Raw genomic sequence first — 24,479 nt, 5'->3', positions numbered from 1 at the left:
CTTCTGGGCGTATTCTAATCCAGTTCCTAAGTCCCTAAAATTTTGGTTTCCAGCTCACCACTCACTTGTTCCCTTCTTCAAAAGTTTTAAATCCATTACTATTTATAGAGCTCTCTCTCATAAAACGTGTTTTTCTCCTCGCTTCATTCATTCCACTTTGTTATTTGGTGTGATATTTTGTTATCCAAGAGTAAGGTTTTACTCTTGATGTTTATTGGTAGCCTGTAATGCATCTAGAGAGAACTGTGTAATCCTATTATTTTGCATAGTGGAAGTTTGATTTGGATTAGGTCCGGTGATTTTTAATTTTTTGCAATGAGAGGGTTTTTCAAGTTAAAAATCGGTGTCTTCTATTGTGATGTGGCTTGATCAATTTTATCTGCATTATTGGTTCTTTGCACATAGTTGTTGATTTTGTATCTCTATCATTTGCACACAAGTGGTGAAAAATGAATTTATGTATTTTCTCAACAAGTGGTATCAGAGTTTGGGTTGTAAGTATGTGTAAATAATGGAAGGGAACACTAGAACAAGGATGATAAGTTTGAATGGAAGCTACTTGGTGATTTAGAAAGCAAAAATGGAAGACTTATTGTATTGTAAAGATAAGAGAACTATTCCACCTTGTCACTTTTATTTTGATATGTCCTACTCGTTGACTTACTCAACAATTGCAAACATATCTACTGGTACATTCTCTTCTTTGTAACCTAGTAGATTCTTTGCAGTCTCTGTTTTAATTTCCTATTTATTCCACTCATTAGTGATACACATGAGGTGCTTTGGTTTTTATCAATGACATGTTTGATATTTTTCAGAAATTTCAAGAGCTAGTACTGAATCGACAATTTCTAGTGAGACTAGTTTAGATGGTACAACAGATGAAAGCAAGTCCAATGCTGATTTCACCTTAATAGATTTATATTCTGGTTATGGAGCCATGTCGGCTGGTTTATGCCTTGGTGCTAATTTATCAGGCACAAACCTTGTTACCGTAAGTTATTTGTACTTAGTTGGGCTTGATATATTTTTATACTTTCATCTTCTTTTATGTATTTATCTTTTCACTTGGGCTCGACAGAACATAAATCTTACATTTGTCTTTCACTAAATTGGTTTTTGTTTGCACTATAAAATGCATTCGATCTTCAATGTACAGAAATGGGCTGTTGATATTAACAAATATGTTTGCGAAAACTTGAAATTGAATACCCTGAAACGGAGGTATAAATATGTGTTCTATGCTGTCCATTTATTTCTGCTTTTATGTCATTGTGCACACAGATAATGCATCCTGCAGTATATCTAAAGTGTGTGGTTTTTAGGTGAGGAATGAATCTTCTGAAGATTTTCTGCAATTGCTCAAGGAATGGGAAAAATTTTGCAAGAAATTCTGCTTGTTTGAAAAGATATAACACAAATAGTTGGGGAAGAAGATGAAGAAGAAGGCGAAGAAGATGGATTAGTAGTTCCCAAAGGGGAGTTTGAAGTTGGAAAGTTGCTTGCAATTTGCTATGGAGACTTGAACCACTGCAAGAAAAGTGGAATCTATTTCAAAGTATCTTCTTTATACCAACAAACTTTTATTAGTTCTTGTGCATCGATCTACCTTCTTCCCTATGTTATCAATTTGGGAGACTAATCTTTACATCTAGGTTAATAAACTCATAATTATGTTATTTGTCGATATGCTATGCATGTGGTGGATTAGGACTTTGGACCCCACATTTATAAGTCCACTCAAGTGACATATGGGCTCTCAAATGATACAAATTTATGATTATCTTCTTGATTTTATTGCCATAACATTACTTGAATTGAATTTACATAAACTTCCTTTTGACAATGTTAATTTTTTGGGGATAAAGAATACATGCAAATGGGTAAAATATAAAGGCTATCATTTGTTGAGAATGATTTGGTTCCCTTTGTATGGGGATTTGGTAACACATCCACGAATGTCATCTAATCTAAGTATTTTTTGGTAATAACTCATAATTACTTGGGAATAGGGTAAGAACAATGAAGGTCTGCCTTAGGTATTTTGTTTTTATTTTGGTTGTACCATTGTTAAATATGTGTCCATGAATTTCCCATGATTGTATAATTATTGCCTTAAAGACCTTGTTTTAGTATATATTTCATATTTTTTCATTTTTGAATACTTTTTAAATATTTTTTTCTTTTGGGGTTACATAGGCCAGTTTTTTCAAGAGCCTAATGCTACTCTTGTCTAATCCATCAAATTGGGCTTGTTTTGTTTAGGAAAAAGTATAGAGTTGGATTGTATATATGTTGGCCCTTGGCCCTTGATGTTTTTAGTGTAATAGTCCATTTTTTGTCGGGGCCTAAACTATGGGATTAGGTTGAATACAATATTAGTTAGCTCGTTTCTTACTTAGTTTATTTTCCAATTGAATTGTGGGCGATGTAGGTCTAATGTATGTTCAATTTAAGGGAATCTTTCTCTTATTATTTATTTGCTTTATTTGATAATTCATAGGCTGGATAAGGGAATCAGTAACTGGTTCCCATTTCTATTCTACTTTGTAATTAGGGTTTGCCCAAGATAGACGACCATGTCCAAGAAATATCTGATTGTGGATTTCTTTTCAGAATCTGACTCTAGAATTTATTCTTGATTGAAAGCAGACTGTGGGGGCATCTTTAGCTTTATCATAAGATTTTAAAAATTCAAGTTTTTTGTTGCAACTCTTCTTCTGCTCGAAGAAGCAATTTGTGTTCGATCACGGGAAAATGGATTGATATTTTATCTTGTTGACACCTTGTTGTGAGAAGCCCAAGCGGTTCATATGTAAATGCTTTTCTTCTTTGTTGTTGCTATTATGTAACCAAGTTGTTGTTTTTGATTATCTGGTGTTGACCTAATTTCTGACTCTGTTTTTACACGAGGAAATTATCGTATTACCACTATCGGCTATTGTGGTTTTATCAATAGAAGTACTGATTTCTTAGGTAGGTTTTATGTACTACCTTGATAACTATACATATAGAGGAACCTATTTTCTTTTCTTGGTTGTTGGGCAATTACCCAAATATCCCTTTTCCAAAATCTGTTAAGTTTTGCCTTGGACTTTGAATTATTCTTTTGTTTAGGATATCTTGTTTGATTACCTTCTTAGTAAAAAAAGAGAAAACTTCAAATCTTTTTATGGCTACATTTTTTGGTTAAAATACCCTCAAAATCTAAGTAGATTGCCTTCAATCTTTCCTAAGATGAGGGATTTATTAGTTTGAATGTAAATTCCTTGAAATTTATTAAGTATAATTGTTTTAAATCGAGATCAAATTCTAATAGTTTTCGCGCAAGTAATGTAATTTTTTTTTTAGGGGGGCTGATTTTGTCTAGAACTTTAAAAATGTACATAAAGTTTTCTTCCTTTCGTCTTACGAGATACCAATACACAGGAGTAAGGCTTGATCACATGGCTTTGACTATGGGTTAATAGGTTTGTATTGATTACCCATATTGATGTTGATGGGAAACTGCCAATTATTACTATTTTGGTTGCTTCTCTGAATTCCAATATCTAGTTGCTAGTTGATATACCATTCTATTTTTACATATATGTGCAAATTATGTTGATATAGTTCTAAAGAACTAGAAGGCCAGAAGCAAACCAGGCCATCAAACTAGACAAAGAATGGATTAGTAGACCTAATTTGAGCTTCCCATGGTTTGTTGGGGCCAAGGTGATGCAGATTATTCACCAAACTAGGTTGTTTTATTAGGAATAAGCCTAAGGTTGGGTTCCATACATGTTGGGCCTTTGATCTTATGTGTTTTGAGTGTATTAGCCTAAACTAGGAGTTTTAAGATTGCATACGGGATTAAACTAGGGGCTTTAAGATTGCATACATGATTAACTAGTTTGTTTCCTTTTTCATTAGTTTCCATTTGAGTTGAGTTCAATTTTAGTTGCTAGTATTTGTTTTTTCTTAGGGGTTAAGTTATTAGTTGAGTCAAGTCAGTAGTTTTCTTTTTTAGTTTGTTTCCATTTTCAGTTTTTAGAAACTTATGTAATAGGCAATCAATTGTGGGGTTTCCTATTTTGGAACCTTCCAATTACTATACTAGGTTGCATTCCCATCCCCATTATCACTATTAATACAAAGCAATGTGGCTCCTAAAGCTAGAATGATTTTGATAAACAAATTAATGGCTACTGCTATTGTCTTCTCTATGAAGAGTTGTCTTGTGTTTGATCAAGGCTGATGGAATTAGTGCTTGATCCAATTGACTCTCTTCAGTGAGAAGCACGAGAGGTTCTCTTCCTTTGCTTATCTTCTTCTCCTCTCAATTAGTCATAGATTAACTGCTGTTGTAACCATCTAACTTACCCAATTTACAGACTTAAAACCAGAATCGGTAGAGCAGTCCTGATCTTGGCTATATCCTATGATATTTATTCATGTTTATGGATCTATTTCAGTACCTAATATGCCATTTACAATTGATTATATTCTAATTTCAAAAGCCTTCACTTCTGGAAGCAATATCACTGATTTTCAGAATTGATTTCTTCTTTAGTTATGATCTATTTTGTATTGTTGTTCTACTTTGGACATTGGTTGTTCTTTGATTAGCATCCTGCAGTTTGGGATTAGGTTGGCCTTGCCAGACCTAGTTCTACATTACAAGGGCTTTGTAATTATGAGATTACTATAGTAATAAGATCATATTTTAAGCCTTAATATTGGAGATACGTCTTATACGAGATTAAATAGCTAGTTTCTATTTTGTAATGTTCTAGAAGAACTTCTATTTTGTAAGTGATTCTCCTTACCATGCGTAGGGTTTCCTGTTTTGCTTGTTTCCATGAGATTAGGTTCTAAAGAATCAGTAGGACATCATGCTATTGGTATGAGAAATAATTTTGCATTGAACTTATGTGTCCAGTGAGTGGTGGAGCATGGTTTTGTAGAAATCAAAACTTCTCTATTAAGTTATGTAGTACAAAAACCTTGATGTGATGCCAATCACGGTTGGAGTTTGTGGGATGCCTTCTCTGTAGTAGGTGAGATACCAACATATCTTTCTTATATTTTTAAGATCTGTACTTCACTTCTACCCTTGTTTCATTTTCTGCTTTACTATCATATCTGTTTTGGGTTGATCTTTCATAGGTTACTTCATTCCTTTGTTAACAAGTTGCATACCTTATCCTATATTCCTGGACAAATTTCAAGCTTTTACAGGTTCCTATTTGGAAAAGAATGGTGTCTTCTCAAGAATCGAGCAACATAATCCCCTTTTACACTTTACTTCTGACCACCCCTTTTCTGTTGCACGCTCGGGTTCTGTTTGGACTACACACCATTCATTGATATCTAGTTCTGTAAGCTGGAAGATTGTCACAATCAATCTATCTTCCTTGTCACTAATTCTAGTTCTTGTTCGAAGAATTTTCTAATGGTTCTTTATCCTTATTTAACTACTAATATGTTTTATTAAGCCTGATAATATCTTCTGTACCTAACAATCTAATTCTGGTTTAGTATAGTAGATACTAATTTCATTCATCCATGTTCTATTTTCTTTCAGTTACTTATATTTTTTTTGTTGATATTCCCAAGTAGGATTTCTTGGCCTTCTATTTCTGTTCAGTTACTATTATATTTCAGTTTCTCAAACTGATATGACAAGTTTGTAGGTTCTGTTCATGGCCAAATCCCCTGATCCAGCCATTGGATTTTGTTCCGGATTTGAGGGACTGTTCCTTGCACCAAGGAAAGTGCTCTGTTAGAGTACTCCTTTCAGTTAGTATTGAGAGAGATTGGAATTTTCCAGTTCTACTCAATTACTATTGAGAGGTATTAGAATTTTCCAGTTCTGCTTTCTTAAGCCCTACGATTTTGGTCGTTGCTGGCATCTCTATTTAACCCTTACGTGATCTAGGATTCCAAACTATATGTAATTCCTTTTCTTTGTAATCCTGATCATTTATATGAGCATATTATCATTTACTATCGTCATACTTGATGGGGTAGGTATGGTGTAGGTAAGTGAGCCTTAAAATTAGCCTTACTGGGTCAACAGAGATTCCTTCCATTGAACAGAAGCGTTTTTGTCACTTCTTGTTCTCTTCTATCCAGCGCAATAGAGGGGTTTTTCTCTGCCCATCGAAGAGCATATTTCTCCTCCAGATATTATGTTGAGAGATCTTCAAGAAGGCTTGCCAGTTATCCTCTCAAACTGGAAAGAAGGCTCTATAAGAAACGTTCCAGTAGTTTAATTTACTCCAAAAATGGAAAAGAATTTTTTTCCAAATTTATTCCTTTCTTAGATAGCAAGCAGATCAGAATAGGAAATGTTAGTTATTCAGTTGAGTTTGAGTTTATTTGTTTTTTAGTCTCCAAGTTTTAGTTGTTTAGTTTTTATTTCCATTGTTTTCTAATGTATTCAGTTTTGAATAGGCCTATATAATGAGGCCCCCATGGATTGTAATAGGAAACATATTAATTAATAAAGTTGCTAGCTTGCAATTAGTCAACCTAAGATAGGTGTAGTACATCAACTGATAGAGTTGAGGATGAGAGACCCAGACTGAGATAGCCTTTCTCCTACCCCCTTGTTCTACAGTCACTTGTCACCCTCTTCCCTTTCTTATTTTTAGTTTATCATTATTACATGGTGCTATGTTGAAGGTAGAATCCATCATTGAAGGCCAACTTTGTTAGAATAGACTAGAATCAAAGATCAATCCAAGCTGCCATAAAAATTTTCTTCCCTTAGAATCGAACATCAGATCTCTTAGATCTATTGGCCATTCACCCAGCCCTATTGAGGGTTTGCTCCAACCTCCAAAAGGTGGACTTGACCTGCTTCTTGGAGCTGTTGGAGGCCTGCTTGAGCTATAACAAGTAATCTCCCACTTGAGCCCTCTAAAAGCCTATTCTATTTGTAGTGTGTGATAATGATTGGTTTTGTACCTACTTGGTGTTGTTTTATGGTTGTCTTTGTTGGCAACCCAACCACGTGGCAGTGATGACATGGCCAGTTTGGGTGACATGGATGGAAATGATGACATGGTAGTGTCCAGGGTCACCGATGGGATAACAGAGCCGCTTGGTATGCATGGAATGGTTTGATACATCCCTAGTATGTGGTGCGGGTTTCTAGGTCAAAATTAGCAAAATTAGTTATTTACGCTCAGAGATATTTTTGACAATTAAACTGACATTTTTGAAAGATCGTTTCTTCATAAAAAATATAGATTGTAATTTATCTAGTCCAATGCATCTGATTTTTTCGCATTCCGATACCGTATGAAGAAGTTACAATATTTGTGGCAATTGAGGGTAGTTTCGGCATTGAAGATGAATTTTTTAAAGGAAGTGTTCTCCATGTAACAATACGAAAAAATTCCAATCTTTCTAACAGTTCTGATTTCATTGTGTTTTGATTCTATATGAGAAATATGCGTCATTAGAAAGCTCTAGGGGCATTTTGATCTTTTTACATGGCTGAGTCAGATATTAAGTCTTCTAGAAAGTTATAGAGCGTTCAGTTATGGTTCCAACACACTTCGTTTCATATCGATTGGATATCATATGAAAAAGTTATAAGTGTTTCTGTAAAGCCAGTTTGAAAATCCAAATCAAAAATTCATCAGTATACTATTGGTGTTGGGTGGATTTTTCGGAATTTATTTTTGAAATTTGAAGGGGTTTTATGTAATTTTGAGATTTTGAAGGTCTTAGTTGATAAGGGGTGTTTAGCACTGGAAATATGAAGGCAGGGGCTTATGTATATAAGAGAATCAGAGGGATCCTTAATACACGGGTCAGATTTAGCCACGTCAGTCAGATTCAAATCTGACGGTTCGTGTAAGAGCTTGCATTGAAAATGCTTACCCGAGGCTTCGCATTGGTGGAGTGTATTAGATATGATGGTGTGGCGCCTCACCATATTGAGTCTTGATTGTGTGTAGCTCATGTGCATAAAATCTATAAAGAGATTCTCCATATCTTGATCTGACCCAATCATATTAGATCGGTTTCGATCTAACAGTCAAGATCGATAGAGCTTTATCAAAGTTAGCCGATAGTGTACCGTGAAACTCGCTACACTAACCAATCGACATCATCAAGATTCAAAACTTATGGTTTAGATCTATTGTCCGTTGGTTTAATCGGACGGCTCAGATTAAGAGATATCTTTTGATGAGATCTACGGCTAGATCTGCACCTCTGTTGCATGCATCGCCGGTGTAGCCTCCTACGCACCCCTACGAAGATTCCATTTCAGGCTATCTCATTGCTCCAACTTCAAATGGTCATATCTCCCTGATTTTAACTCGGATTTGGGTGAACCAAGTTGCTACTTCGTTTTTTCAAGTCCTACACTATGGAAGCAAGAAAAATGAGTTTTGAGTGAAGGAAGGCTACGATTTTGGCAAGAGAAGCTTCCATCTCTTTATTAGTTCTTGAATGAACATGAATACTTGATTATAAATGTTCTTAGGCCATTAAAGGAGGTAAAAGAAGTGGTTGAGGTGTGTTAATGATACACTAACTCAAAGCCAAGGAGGAAGAGAAGAAAGCAATGGTGTGTTTGCTTTGAAGAGAAAGAAGCTAAGGAGAGAGAAGGTGTGAGCACCAAACTTGTCAGTACAAGTTTCCAGTCATCCCAGACAATCGATTGTGAGATTCTCTAAACGTTGATTTACATTATATGCATGTATGCATATTAAGGTTAGATGTGGATGAATTGTAAGCATGCTAGCTAGTTTTGGATGTATATGCTAGGTAGAGCTTGACTGTAGAGCATTGATATTAGCCCAAATTTACTATATTCTTTATTGAGTGTTTAGTGGGTGCTAAGCACAGTAAGTGGGTGCTCTCGTGTAGTGGGTGCTACACATTGTACTGGCACTGCGAGTGCCATCTCAGCTTCGGCTTGAGAAAATTGGATGTAGGTGCTCCCGACTGTGGGTGCAGTCAAAATTAATGTATTAAGTAGGTACGAAGCCTTTACAGGTATTACTCCGGAGATGTAGGTAAATTTTTTAACCTCATTGTGGGTGCTTGTTGTTTGCATTTTATATTGAAGTGCGTGAAATGTGGAATGAGTATGCACACTTGGAAGTGACTATGAGAGGCTGAGTGTGCATATGACTGTGTGCAAACAGGGACAGGAATATCAGGTTTTTCTTAACAAGACATCAGATAGGTTTTTGGGGATCGGAATTGGACTCACTGATTCACCCCCCCTCTTAGTGACTGTCGGGTTACAACACCTAGTTGGTTGAAGACAATTTTGGAGGTTAATTTGGGGACATTGTTGGCCATCTTTAACTATTTCAGGCTCATCTGAGCTATTAGTCAAATCTGAGTAATTTTTATTAGAGATCAGATCTGAGTTTTTAGTTTGACTTTGGGGTGGAGCTTGTATAATTATTGGGGTTGTTTGCTTAGATAAATGACCTTACATCAGAGGGTGTCAAGCTACATTTGGATATAGCAACTTGAATTGTTTTTTGGTACACCCTAATTGTTAAAATCATTCTCAACGCATCAATATCTAATAGAAAATAGTTGGGAAAAAGAATTTTTGTGTCACTCAAGGTTTCTACAGCTATGAATTATGAAGAAGTCTGTTCAAGATATTTACTTTAAGCTCATTTAATATTAGTGCGTATAAGCTCTATTATTTGCAAGCTTATAGATTGACAAGCTTCTTTGGATGTTCTCTAATGGATAATTTTTTGAGTCTCTTTTCTTATAATTATGATATGCGAGTTTAGTTTGATTATTCTTTATGCTTTTATCTTACCTTTTCAATAATTATTTGTCTTTAATTGAATTTAATTTAGGTACGTTGGAAAGTTATGGGCCAAGTGAGGACACATGTGAAGGTATTGAAGGGCTTAGGTAAGCTATTTGTTTTGGATTGATTTGCTTTTTGTTTGTTTAGATCTTTTTGAAAATTAATTGTTTTCTAAACTTAAGATTTATCAATATGCCTTTTGGCATATCGTCTACAGAAAAAGCCGAGAAAGTATAAAAAACTTTGTAACCAAGGGTTTCAACTCAAACATCTTATCGCTTCTGGTCAGGTCCTTTTTGCTGTAATTATTTTATTAATTGATCTTAATTTTGACTAGTTTGTTGTCTCATTGGTTGTTTAGTAGTACACTTTTTGGTTTTTCTTCATCTTGTATGATGTTCCCTATTTCCTTTTTTCTTCTTATTCACAATATTTTTTTTTTTTTAGGGTGATGTATATGTTATATGTGGTGGACCTCCTTGACAAGGGATTAGTGGGTATAACTGTTTCAAAAACAAGGACGCACCTTTGGAAGACAATAAAAACCATCAATTGGCGGTGTTTATGGACATTGTTAATTTCTTGAAACCCAAGTTCGTTCTGATGGAAAATGTGGTTGATATTTTAATGTTCGCTGCTGTATTTCTCAAGAAATATACTGTGGGCAGGCTTCTTTCTATGAATTATCAAGTAAGGCTTGGAATGATGGCAGCTGATTGCTATGGCCTTCCTCAATTCCACATGCGCGTATTCTAATGAGGCGCTCGACCTACTGAGGCAAGTAGTAATTCTAGTAGGAATGAATCACGTGAAGAGCTTTTATTCATTTGTTGTTTTCATTTTTGCAGAAGCTACCTCAATATCCATTGCCAATGCATGAGGTTGTTGTTAGAGGAAATGTCCTTGTCAATTTTCAGGTGCGAAAGTTTCAATATTGTTGTGCTTCTTTTTTTCAAAATTGCGATTATGCTTTTGACTTATTCTCCTTAATATAGAAAATTATGGTTGCATATGATGGAAAATGCATTGCTTTTAAAGGATGCTATTTTTAATCTTCTCCCAGTGAGTATAACACTTTAATGATCGTGTTTAAAGTTTCAATTTGTTAGTACAACATTATTTTGATAATCTTCATTGATGGTGCCAGGTCACTAATGATGAGAGCCGAGATGAAATGCCATATGGGAAGGCCCCTAAAATAGATTTCTAGTACCATATAAAATTGAGTCGAACTTGTATATTTATGCTCATCTCCTCTAATTGATTTTTTTTTTCATAAAATTAGTTTTTTTAAGAAAAGTAAAATTTGGACATTAAACCTATTATTGGATTATTCTTCTTTAAAACTTTATTGATGATGAGTCTCATATGAGTTTGGTTGGATTGATGAGTTCAAAGTTAGGAAGGGTAAATTTGGCTGAATCGATAATTCCTCACAGAAGTGTTCCCCCCCCCCTCCCCCCCCCCCCCCCCCTTTTTTTATGCCATAGGAATATATCAACCAAAGCACATCAATACGTGGCAGCTCACTTTTGTACTCCCACACACAGTTGGCACTTAAGAGGCATATCGTAATGCTTTTGCATTTTCGAAAACTTGCAGTCTCAAAAGCACAGAAATGCATGATCCTTGAGGGGTAGAGATATACCCCTAATATCCACTGACTCAGAAGACTTAAGTTTGTGCTTGAACATGGAACTTCACTACAATCCAGAAACACTTCTTACTTTTAGTTATCTTATAGAAGTGTTCCTTGAGAGCAAAAATGCATTGAAGTGCTCTTAGTGTGGAAACACTCGCACGAAGTAGGATTGGTGTTACTAAACATGACCCTAAAAATGCATTTGAGGGACGTGATGTTGCTATACAGGATGTCCCTTATCGTTGTTATAGGAATAAAACTTATTTGTCCAATAGGAATTAAACATTCTAGTCCCCACTAATATATAAGAAGAGTGGATTCCTAATTTTATTGGCAGAAATAATTAGAATCCCTATTCAACCAGAAAAGTAATTATAACTATAATGAAAAATTAGAAAAATACAAGGCACTTTAAATTTATTTTTAAAATTACTGAATGATTGGTTTCCCTTGTATTCTAAGTGGTGGGTGGATCTGCTGATTGCCAATCTTGATAACCAGTTTGGGATTGTTCACATTCACTAATGTAGGTAAACTAATATTTACAATATATAAAGTAATAAATATTGAATTGACGATCAACAATAACCATTCAATTAATTGATAAGGTGGTGAAAAGAAGTGGAACTGGATAAAAAACCAGGACTGCCCTAAACAATTATCTATATTTAGTGCTCGATGCAGCTATGTGTTTTGTTTGTCTTTCTAAATTGAATTTTGGCTATGCAATTAAGTTTATTCTTAACCAAGAAAGCATTAAGCCATAACTACTAGAAAAACAATAACTTTTTCCACATGTAGATTTTATGAGTGGTTTAGTTTATTTTGTATGACTATAATTTTGCTTCTAACCAATGGCTTGCTTCAATGACAGAGTTGATGTTTGCTTCTAATATTGACAAAAAATAATTAAGTGAGTTACTACAAAAGGCATTGCTATTTGATCACCACCTTTTAAAATTGAATGCGGATGATTATCAACGGGTTTGCCATATTCCGAAGAAAAAGGTTTCAGTGCTGCTAAGACAAATGTTCATAAAAATATAGTTTCCTATATTTCATTGTAATTTACTTGTTGATGCTTACTTTATTATGTTGGTCTCAGGGTGCAAACTTCAGAGATCTTTCTTGTATGTTGGTTCGCCCAGATAAGAAAGTTGAATGGGATAAATCTGTTGAAAGAGTGTACCTACCTTCAGGGAAGCCTTTGGTAATAGTTACTTTTTGTTATACTATGTACATGCACGAAAGAGAACAAATAAAATTAAGAATGAGAGAATTTAGGAAGTAAAGACCAGGGAGAGAAAATACAGAAAATAAAGGATTTTGGCTAATTAAAAGGATGCCAACCTCTATGTCGTGGGAGAGAAAAAATAAGAATCTCTCAAGAGAAATTACAGGGAACGGGTTTTGGCTAATTAGGAGGGAGCCGGGCCTCTTTCCTCATAATAGAAATTATTGGGATTTTTAACTTCTCTCTTTCATTCCAAAACACTAATAAATAGGCTTAATAGCCGTTTTATAACTTGTTCCTCCACTTCTCCAATTCGGTTACAACTACTTCCACTGCTTACACAAATACACCCATAATTTTCTATTACTTCATGACTTATAATAAAAACAATTACTTAATAATTTACTAAAATAACTATTACTCACTAATCCCCTACAACATAACCACCTTACACGATCTTTCTTTTGAGTATGTAACAATACTTTCTCCTTCAAAGAACCTTGTCCTCAAGGTTCAATTTGTGAAGTTGAATGGTGGTGGCCAATCCACTTCTATGTCTTGATAACAATCAACAAAAACATCTTCTTCAAATTTTTTTTTTCAGCTTTTGCAACTTAATCACACTATTTTTCACAGATAGCATTGACTTTTTTAGTATCAAACCTGGCTTGAGAATCTGTCGTTAGTTGATTGCGAACAACTCATGGTTGACTAGATTGCTTGGGGCAATTTTCAAATGGATAGTTCACTTTAAATTTTATTTGTTTGGTTAGTGCAACGATCATATTACTACTGATTTGGCGTTTGACTTCTTCCTTCAACTTGCCCAAACCTTCCTAAACACGTTCGAAACCTTCCATCATTGTTTTGGATATTACAAAAATGTTACGAATGGCTGATCGTAAATCTTCATTAATGGCCTCGATGATCTTCGGTGGGATACCCGTTGTTGCAAAACTGTTGGCTCTGATACCACTTGTTACGTGCACGGAAGAGAACAAATAAAATTAAGAATGAGAGAATTTAGGAAGTAAAGATCAGGATCAGGGAGAGAAAATAAAGGATTTTGGCTAATTAGGAGGATGCCAACCTCTATCTCGTGGGAGAGAAAGGATAAAAATCTTTCAAAAGAAATTATAGGGAATGAGTTTTGGCTTATTATGAGGGAGCTGAGCCTCTTTCATCATAAGAGAAATAATTGTGATTTTCAACTTCTTTTTTTTCATTCCAAAACACTAATAAATAGGCTTAATAGTCGTTACATAACTTCTCCCTCCACTTCTCCAATTCGGTTACAACTACTCCCACTATTTACACGATTACACCCATAATTATCTATTATTTCATGACTTATAATAAAAAAAATTACTTAATAATCTACTAAAATAACTATTACCCACTAATCCCCTACAACATAACCACCTCACACAATCAATCTTTTGTGTATGTAATATACTTACAGTTGTTTGGTCATCTTTCTTCACTTGTTGCCTTAACAATAAATGTATTGTAGGTGATTATGCAATGACTTTTGTCAATAGCTCATCATCTAAGTAAGTGATCAATTATCTCATTTTATATTGTATTTTTCACATTTCAAAATTTATTTTATTCTTTTTATACTGACTAAAATAATGCAGGCCATTTGGTCGATTGTGGTAGGATGAAATTGTGGCAACAGTTGTGACAAGGTAGAGCCACATAATCAAGTAGTCTTCTTCTACATTCCTTCCTCTAATGCATCTGGTTTGCATATATTTTTTCTTCCCATGATTTGTTTATTTGTTGCAGTAGTATTAGCTTGATATTAATTACTTTGGATTTGTAAACAGGTTCTGTTGCACCTGTTTACAAATCTAAGTAAGTGAATATACAATGACTTTTGTCAATGGCTTATCATCTAAGTAAGTGATCGGTTATCTCATTTTATATTGTATTTCTCACGTTTCAAAGTTTCTGCATTTATTCTTTTTATACTGGCTAAAATAATGCAGGCCATTTGGTCGATTGTGGTGGGATGAAATCTTGGCAACAGTTGTGATAAGGGCAGAGCCACATAATCAGGTAGTCTTCTTCTACATATCCTTCCTCTAATGCATCTGGTTTGCATTTATTTTTCTTCCTATGATTTGTTTATTTGTTGCAGTAGTATTAGCGTGATATTAATTACTTTGGATTTGTAAACAGATCTGTTGCTCCCGGAGCAGAACAGAGTGTTAACCATCCATGAAAACGCGCGACTGCAAGGGTTCCCAGATTTCTACCGGCTTTGTGGACCTATTAAAGAGAGGTAATAATTTCATAGATTTATGCGACCTACAATTCTATTGTTCAATTATTTCTTCCCCTAAAACCATCTAGGAGAAGGTAATGTCTTCTTTCTTTTGGTTATTTATTTACTTTTGAGGGTTGTAATAGGCATGGTCTATTTCTAATCATGATAGGTTGATAAAGAATTTGCTTTGAAGAGATTTGTATAAAGTTGTGTAGACTCGTCGGTAAAAGAATGTATTTTTTGACATAAAATCAAGTTCTTTTTTCAAGCTTTATAGATTGTTAGCAAGTTATTTAGCATGGTCTATTAAATTTGGTTGGGTATTTTTGTTATGTTGGTTTATTTTACTAATGTTGGGTTAGTTCCTAACCAAAGTTGGTCTTTTTCTTCCATCGTTTTCATGTTCTGAGGCCTCTGACTTGTTTCTTTTGCAAACCTCCCAAGTGCCAGGGTACTAGTTTCAATTATTGTTATCAGTTTTGGTAGCACAGAGTGGCCATCTCTTGGTGTTGCAATAAAAGGCAGCCAATGCAATGAGTTGGATGTGTTTGATTGGTTGAAGATGCCAACATTTATAATATCAGGCCCATGATAATTGTGCTCTGTCCATTCTTTTTGAAGTTGCATCTAAACTTTGAATAATTTCAAACATTCAAGTAGTAATCTTTCTTGTGTAATGGAAGGCCAGAATGGTGTTCTATCTCCTATTATTTTAATCTTCTCTACACCATCTTGAGAGGTAATCTTCCATTACTAAACCCACTAGAAAATACCAGTAAGATCCCCTTTACTGAAGGGTGTGGTCTGATGTTATGGTCCAAGGCGTTTCTTACTATTCAAATCAGATAAGAGTAATACCTTATGATTCCGACTCAACACATCTCAACTCAGCCTTCTCCCAACTAGATGGATTTAGCTTATTCTTCTCGGCTACAATATCATTCATGTAGAACCACATAAGATATAAAGTAATAGCCAGCACACTAAAAAACCATTGTTTATCAGATTTAGATAACATATTGATATAAAAAAAAATATTTCACAAATGATTGTAGAGACGAAGAGGGATTTGTTTCAATTATGAGACCTAAAGGATTGGCAACCCATACTCTCTTTTGAGAGTTCACATTCAAAGTGAAGATACGAAATTGATTCTGGCTGAGAATTACACCAAGCACAAGTATTTTTCAAAGAGATCCATTTGCATGGAATATCCTTTACAGGGATACCATCATGGAGCAATCACCAAAGAAACATTCTGAATTTTGGATGAACTTAAATTTGCCAAAGGATTTTTCACAATTTAGGAGGAAGCCTGTTGTGATCCACTCTCCTATAAGGTAAATCGCTATTAGAAATTCTATTTTCATAAAGGAATTTGACAGCTGTCTTGATAGAAAAACACCCCTCTTTCGATAAAGAACATTGCCATCAATCAGCTTCATTTGAGAGGGATAAATGACTAAGACCATTAACAACATTTTAGGGAAGATGAGAAAATAAAGTAGGCACATACCAAGTATTATTAGAAAGGAAATCCTTCACCTAATAGAAAGAGCTGTTATCAATGCCATCAGGTATGCAAGAAGAAGGAATATTTATAGGTGAAGGGTCATACCAAACACTTGAGTTCATTCCATTTCCTATTTCAAGTGGGGTTTATTTGTGTAATTTTTGAGTTTTTAGGTTTAACAACTATTGGTGTGATATGATTCGCAAATTTTTTGCTTGCATCTTCTCCATCAAGCTCTTGGCAACTACTTCGATTCTTTTGAACCTTACAAAGGGATACGCCAAGGATTCCCTCGTTGTCCTTATATTTATTTTTATTGCCATGGAATGCTTATTCTGTCTCCAAGTTTAATGAGACCTCAACCTTTTCAGGGGCATCAAAATTAGTCAGAATGCACTGGAGATAACTCATTTACTTTTCGCAGATGATACCTCCCTTTTCTGCATAGCTACCTTGGAAGATGTTTCTACTTCATCCTTTCCCTCTTTGAAGATATGTTTGTTCAACTGATCAACTTTTCCAATGAGTATCATCTTTATTTTAGTAGTAACACTTCCAATTCCATTAGAAACTCTTTCAAAAGCACCCTGGGAATCAATGATATGGCCACCACTTCCAATTACCTTGGTTTCCCTACTGGCTTTACTCTTTTGTTTTATACCTTCACATGGGAAAGCTTGCATTTTTAATGGACAACTGAATGTTAATATGACTGACAAAAATTAATTGATATTTAACATTCTTTCCATGGTACTTGATGACATTGAAACTGACATTGGTAAGTTTTAGTGGCCCCAAATGTCTTTTATATGTTGAGTGGTTGACCTGTGTTTCTGTCATGAAAATGTGCTTCCGCCTATAATTTGCAGTTGCCCTGCTTCATTTTGTGGCTTCTGCTCATAATTTTGAATTTTGTGTTCTCAATCACATATTTAAAACCGTAGCTGGAAACGACAGAAAGCTCTGAATCAATTTTGTGTTTTCTCATTTGAGGTTTTCAGAGCTCTGAATTATGCAAAGAGGAATCTCATTTATGTTTAATTACTAGTACAAATTTGATAGTTCAGGAAAGCACTTTACGAAGTAAAAGAACAGTTTTAAGTATTGAATTTCCTGACAGTTGGCACTTCATTATTTTTTTATTTTTTATTATTTTTCTTTCTTTCTTTCTTTTTTCTTTTTTTGGTGAAAGGCTCTTCATTAATTCAACTCCTACTTTTTTTTTTTGAGGTTTGAGATTGTAGCATGTATAATGCAAAAGTAATTTTTTGGTGACGGCTCCAATGATATTCACATATAAATTGGAATGGAGTGGTTCCAAACATTGGAGCATGGGTATGTCGTGTCATTTATACGAAATAGAATATTGCGACTCCTTCTATTTTGATGTTTGAAACCACCTTGTTGGATGCCTTGTACACCATGAACTTAACAAAATCATTCGGGGCTAGTACTGCCCAAAATAGATAGATTGCTAAATTTACAAAAGCATTTGGAATGTTGAATGGTCAGCTTGAGTGGCCAAGAAATCAAACGTTTCCAGGCTTCTTTGGTTACTGATTCACAAGATCAATCTCATTTGTCTCAACTTCCAACGATTCCAGTCTTCAAATTATTTCATTATTTGAGTTACACTTGACTACCAATGTCTTCATCGCAACTGCTCATTGAACAAAAGGGTTTTTTCCTCATGAAATCCTGCTTCTTTGCTCAGAACCCGTCGTTTATGTAGGCTATAAAACATATCTTCCAATAATGGAAGTTAATGTAACCAACTAATCTTGATATAAAAAATTAAATACAAATCTCAATCTGCTGTGCTCACAGTCAGTCTGAACTTTTTATCTCATGCTATCGTTGTTTCCTGACACTAGTAATCTATAATAGCTTTCTTTTATCTCTATAATAGCTTTCTTTCTCATTTGTAAGCTGACATGGTATCAGCTTTTATTGCAGAGTGGAAAAGCTTGTTTGGGTGAGATCATCTACCGCTACATAACTGCAGACCAGTTCTCCCCAGAGTGTCTTCTTGATTGCTTAGATCTGTCTACAGAGCACCACACTTCAGATATAGCAAACAGGATTGAGGCTGCTGTGCATGTTTGGAGGCTGAAAGACCCGAAAAAGCGTTCAAATCATGCAAAAACTGGGCGGTCGTCATGGGGTGGAAAAGTCAAGGGCCTTGTCGGGGAGATGGAAAAGAGTCACATTTTAGCACAACGTGCTGAGACTCTTTTACAGAGCTTGAGGATATGGTATCCTGGCCTCCCTCAGACTGTTCTGGATATGAACAAGATCCAATACAACAAGGTTTGAATCTTCTCTACAGTTTCAATGTCAGAGAATATAGTTTCTATGCTCTCCTGTCCTTGAATGAGTCAATATTGGTAACACCATAGATTGATCTGGTAATTGATAAGGAGGTTGAATTTTTTGCACAATCAGGACACATACATTTCCATGCTTCAGATAGATCATGTTCTTTCAGAGGCTTAACATTGTCAGATTTCTGAAGGAATGCATAAATTAGTTTATGCAGGGATTTAGGGATGGACCAAAGGATCCGATGGCCACTGCCATTCCTGAGCCCACTCGGTTGAGTTTTGTCTGGAATGGCCAGAGTTTGGGCACAGCAGGGGCTATCCATGCATCTTACAGAAAAGTTCTAGGGTGGGATTGCCAAGTCGACTCAGATCAGGAGCTGATCCTGATACAACTTGTCTGGTCTGGCCAATACATCCATAGTCCTAAATCTGTGGGTTTGTGTGCATTCTTATGGACAAATCCATTGATTGGCTCAAGTTGAGCAGTTCATGCCATTCCTTATGGAGTATTTGCCTCTTTCAAGTGGACAGTAGCCACTGGTCTGTCAATAAATATTTTGGTCATAAGCATCCTTCAAGTAGTATCGGGAGCCTCGTGTACTGGGTTGCTCTTTGTTTTAAGCATCCTTGAAGCCCAGGCTTTTCCAATAGCTGCTGTTGGTGCTTCTTATCTAGCCTTGTGGGGGATCATCGTGATTATTTTACTTGTTTCTGTATTGATTAAAAATAAAGTTAGAATTTCTTGTCAATTTTGTCAGCATAAATATGGATACTTCACTAACAAGAGAAAAGATGGAAGAATTAATAATTTTTTCTTGCTGTAGGATGTGGGGCAGTCGATCCTTGAGAGCTACTCAAGGGTGATGGAGAGCTTAGCCTTTAACATAATGGCGAGGATTGATGACCTCCTTTATGTAGATGATGCTATCAGGCAATGTGCAGTGGCAGAGTCGATGTCTTTGTTTGGACGGGGAGGATTGGGTGGTCTTCCCATACAGAAGCGGATTTCCCCTAGCCCATTCTCTATTCAACGATCTCCTTATGCATCTTCATTTGCAACACCTACCTTCAGTGCCACTCCGGTAGTTGAAAGTCCTGGGAGGGGACATCCCTCATTAAAGAAGAACAATCACAAGGGATCGCAGGATGCAAAGTTAGAGAAATCTGCAGATGTAGATAGAATTTGGTCATATGCTGGAAACCTCAGTAGTAGAAAAGATGCCGGTGATGCTCCGGAACGGGACTGATGTAAGATGATAACCCATTGGAATGTATGGTTGGTGGCTTCGCTCCTGTGTAATTTTTAGTAGTAGTAACATATTCAAAATTCTGATCTTGTTATTGCCTCAGGTCCTAGGTGAACGATGGAGGGATTATGTTATCCCATGATTATTACTGAAGCAGGTGGTGCTTGCTCAACTGACAAAAGATAACAGTACTTTAGCCCCCTAGTGAGGGTTTTAAATGTCCATATGATATTTTTAACCAATCGGTTGAAAAGAAAATTACCCATATGTTGATAATCAGGTTAAGTCAAAGGCTTTAGTACTACGGATGTAATGGGATCTCTTTTTGCCTCTTGTGGGCCTGTGGGGAATATATGACTATGAAGCTGAACAGAACAGCTATATGAGAGATGAAAAGATTCCCGACAATGGGTTGGCAAAAAGCTAGCATGCACCAAAGCTGCCTTGTTCTTGTGCAGCAGAATTTGGCAGATGCTTGAGTAGTAGGGGAGGGGAGTATAGTTAGTGGAGGACAAGGTTCCTCAGCACAGGCTGTGATCAGGGTTTTAAGAATCCGGATCTAAATCGGCCACCTCCCACCCACCTCCCTAATTATTTCTAGGGGACACAGTTCCACACTTCCCACTAACACATTTTGGTCTCACTGATTTCAGTGGTGCAATGACCGTATAATTGGTCTTAATTAATGCTAATCTCGACTATTAATCATAATTGTGGTCTTAAATCTACTTCACTTATTATTTATTTATTTAATTTTTAGGTAAATGTATAGTACTAGAAAAAAAGGAATGAACAAAAGTACAGAAGAATGTAGATCCCTATACCCCTTCTTTAGATTGGAAAAATTTTGGCTGCTTACTTGGGTTGCAATCAACTAGCTACAACTCTTGCTGGTAACCAAAGTAATGGAATAATTCACTTATCCTTAGGGTTCACAGATACCTTATTAGGTTATTGTATTTTTCAAAATTCCCTTTAATATTCCACTCACAAATATCCTTTTGGGTTATTGTATTTTTTAAAATCTTCCCGGAAGCAAATGGCATCTTGTAAAAACACAAAAATAATAAACATACTCAGATCCTCTCCAGCAGATGGGTGTACTAGCCTGGCATCTGATGGCAGAGAGGAGTTGGCGGTGTGCTCCCATGTGTTGGGATGAATGCATGAGCCTTCTGATCCGTCAGATGTCGTGCTGGTACATCCAGTGGCTGGAAAGAATCTGAATCCGTGAGAGACTTTCCTTATGAATATCATTCTCGTTTTCTGGAAACCTTATTACTCCAACTCCTTTTATGATTATTGGTGATTTCAATGAGCTCCTTGAGACCAAAGATAAATTTGGAGGCAAACCAATCTCCGCATCCCACACCTCAGCTCCAAGATCTCCTATCAACCTTCTCGTCGGAAGAAGTTACCCCATCTGGTCCTTGTTTTACATGGTCTACTAAACAAAAACCACCTAATTGTATCATGTGACATCTTGACCAATGTGTCGGCTGTCCAGATGCTTTTCCCTCTTCCTAAGTTCATCTCTCGGCTCGTTACCCTCGTGAGGATCTGATCACACCCCTCCCCCTCTTCTCCTCAACATTTCACTTCCTAGAATTTCTTTTAAGATGTTTCAACTCCTAGCTGCGTGGACCAAGCATCCTGATTTAAGTATTTTTTTTTTCTCCTCGTAGTGGCTTTCCCGTTGCAGAGAATAATCTGCTGACCAAAATAAATGGTATACTACCTTCCTTAAACAATGAACAAGGATGCTTTTGGTCATCTTTCCACACTCAAACAATCCTTACTTGACCATTTTCACTCTCTCGAACATCTCGAATGAATTAATTGGTCTTTTTCATATGAACCCATTTTTTTTGAATCTTTATTTTGAACCCTACAGCGATGATTGACTCTATTTCACCATTTTGTGCCATCACCCCATCTAGTATGAGATAAATTATATTGATAATGACCCTTTAACCGGTTTTTTCTTTCATTCATTCTAGAATCCTGAAATATGTTATGCCTTGATTCGGAAATGAGGAGATTCTAAACAAACTTCGCGAAATTGAATCAATGATCAATCTCCTTGAAGCAGATGAAATTATTTTGGATGCAATAATCTTGATATGTACACATAGGAAGAAGATAGAAATACCAAATCCTACTATTCTGTTGCTCAATGCAACATTAGAACCAGATATATTCCTTTATGGAGGATGGCAATGGAGAGAAAATCTTGGAAATTCTTGCAATAGCTACGAAATTTACATCTTATTTTTAAGATATTTTTACTACATCTAACCCCCATTGACCCCCAATTTTTTTTATTGAAAGTTGATTCTCCTCTGTGACCTCTCCATCCTATCTCTCATCTCTCACTTGAATTCCAAACGAGGATGAAATTAAATTGTCAATGTTCAGCTTGGGTGCTTTGCTTAGAGAGGGCCATTAGGCCTGGTTTCTCTAAATCGATTCGTGAGGGTCCAGAGAGAATTGGAAGAAATCCACAGAGGAATCAATGGATGTGAATTTAAGGCTTCCACTAGCAAAGCAAAAATTTAGTATATTCCTTATTTTTTCCCTGGAGAATCTTCGAACTTTGGAAAGCCACTAGGTAAGGTAAATGTTAGGTTGGGTGATTCAACTTTTCATTGAGGGTCCATTGATTTTTTGGCCCACAAGTTGTTTAAAAAAATGGAAGAATGAGTCTAACTTGTTTCATCAAAACCGTTTCTAGACACATAAATAAGCATGGATTTCTATTTATGTTTCAAGAAATAGGTGAAACGAAACAAGTCTATCAAACTATTTTTGGGTGTTTTTCCCTTTTATGATCATAAAAAAAAATGGAAAAACATGTTTCTAAAAGCGTTATCAAATGGTACCTAACCTATCTTATCCTACTACCGACATGGAGCCTCGTTCCCATAAGGGTGTAGTGGGAATCCTCTTCCAGAAAAAATATCACATTTTAAATTCAGCTAATCACCAGCTCACCACAATTGAGTGCTCAATATGGTTATCGATACAGTAAGCTCACGAGTACCAGGATATAGAGATTCTAATATAATGGTCTTAAGATAAACCCTTGTGAAGATCGACCACTGAATGGGAATCCACTTCGAATCAGCTAAGCCACTACTCATGTCTTAAATAAAGCCATATAAGGACTGGACTTTTGGGCGTATTCTAATCCAGTTCATAAGTCCCTAAAATTTTGGTTTCCCGCTCACCACTCACTCCTTCCCTTCTTCAAAAGTTTTAAATCCATTACTATTTATAGAGCTCTCTCTCATAAAACGTGTTTTCCCCCTCGCTTCATTCATTATCTCACGACTGTCACGACTCTTTTACTTCGCCTGCTCGCTTCCCTCTTCTACAAATCTCTAATCGTCGTTGCCGGTAAAAATGCCGGCCACTGGAAAGAAACGTATTAGATCGAAGGGTAAAATAGTTTCGGCGGCAATGCCAATGGTTGATGAAACTGTCGATGGTTCGTTGAATAGCCCGATTGATTTAGAGTTGTCAGAAGACGAGAAGTCTGTAGAGAAGCAGAAGGCGGAAGAAGAAGTGATCTCTACAAGAGCGTCTCGTTCTGCAAAGAAAGCAAAGGAGAAAAGGCCGTCCACTAGAAAGAAACATGCTAGGTCGAAGGGCAGGACAGCTTCGGCGGCGACGCCCACGGTTGATGAAACTAACGAAGGTTCATTGAACAATATAATCGACTTGGAGCTGTCCAAAAACGAGAAGTTTGTTGAGAAGCAGAAGGCAGAGGAAGAAACGAGCTCTCAAAGTGCTTCTCGTTCTGTAAAAAAAGCAACGGAGAAAAGGCCAACCACTAGAAAGAAATGTGCTAGGTTGAAGGACAAGACAGCTATGACGGTGACGCCTATAGTTGATGAAATTGATGAAGGTTCGTTGAATAATCTAATCGATTTGGAGCTGTCGAAAAATGAGAAGTCTGTTGAGACGTAGAAGGCGGAGGAAGAAACGAGCTCTCCAAGAGCTTCTTGTTCTGTAAAGAAAGCAACGGAAAAAAGGCCAACCATCGAAAAGAAACATGCTAGGTCAAAAGGTAGGACTATTGGGTCCTCCTCACAAGTCAAGAGGAGGGCCAGCTGTAATTAAAAAAAAAAAGAAAAAAAAGAGAAAAAAAAAATGAGAAGACAAGAGAGAAAGAGTGGAAACAAGTAATGAAACTCTCTCTCTCTCTCTCTCTCTCTCCCCCAGTCTGATTTATCTTCATCTCTCTCTTGGTCTCAGTTCTCTATCCTCTCTTCTTCTTTCTTTGAGAAGAAAAGTGAAAGAAAACATGTTGCAGAGAGTGCGTTCGGCTTTTTGTTCCTTCTCCTTTATTCTAGTTTGTGAAACCAAAAGGTGAGGCTTCAGCGAGGAGATCAATAGTGATATGGCAGTGTTCTTCATGTCTAAGGAATCAGTGAATGTGACAGTTC

At 36.1% G+C, this 24,479-nt stretch overlaps 1 protein-coding gene and 1 pseudogene across 1 annotated transcript; both read left to right on the top strand.

The window, feature by feature from the left end:
• The first annotated feature begins 580 nt into the window (after positions 1-580).
• LOC122074174 (rop guanine nucleotide exchange factor 1-like) lies at positions 581-20,074 on the top strand. The gene is made up of 8 exons (XM_042639034.1): positions 581-689; positions 819-994; positions 1,160-1,224; positions 10,462-10,540; positions 10,642-10,710; positions 12,541-12,645; positions 18,345-18,767; positions 19,606-20,074. Exons 1-8 carry the CDS (start codon positions 581-583, stop codon positions 20,026-20,028), a joined length of 1,449 nt encoding a protein of 482 aa, XP_042494968.1. The 3' UTR covers positions 20,029-20,074.
• Positions 20,075-23,433: 3,359 nt separating this feature from the next.
• LOC122074173 overlaps positions 23,434-24,479 on the top strand; it is a 10,717-nt pseudogene continuing 9,671 nt past the window's right edge.

Source organism: Macadamia integrifolia, chromosome 3, assembly GCF_013358625.1.
Source record: "Macadamia integrifolia cultivar HAES 741 chromosome 3, SCU_Mint_v3, whole genome shotgun sequence".
NCBI classification, from domain to species: Eukaryota; Viridiplantae; Streptophyta; class Magnoliopsida; order Proteales; family Proteaceae; genus Macadamia; species Macadamia integrifolia.
This window is presented reverse-complemented; position numbering and strand designations above follow the sequence as displayed.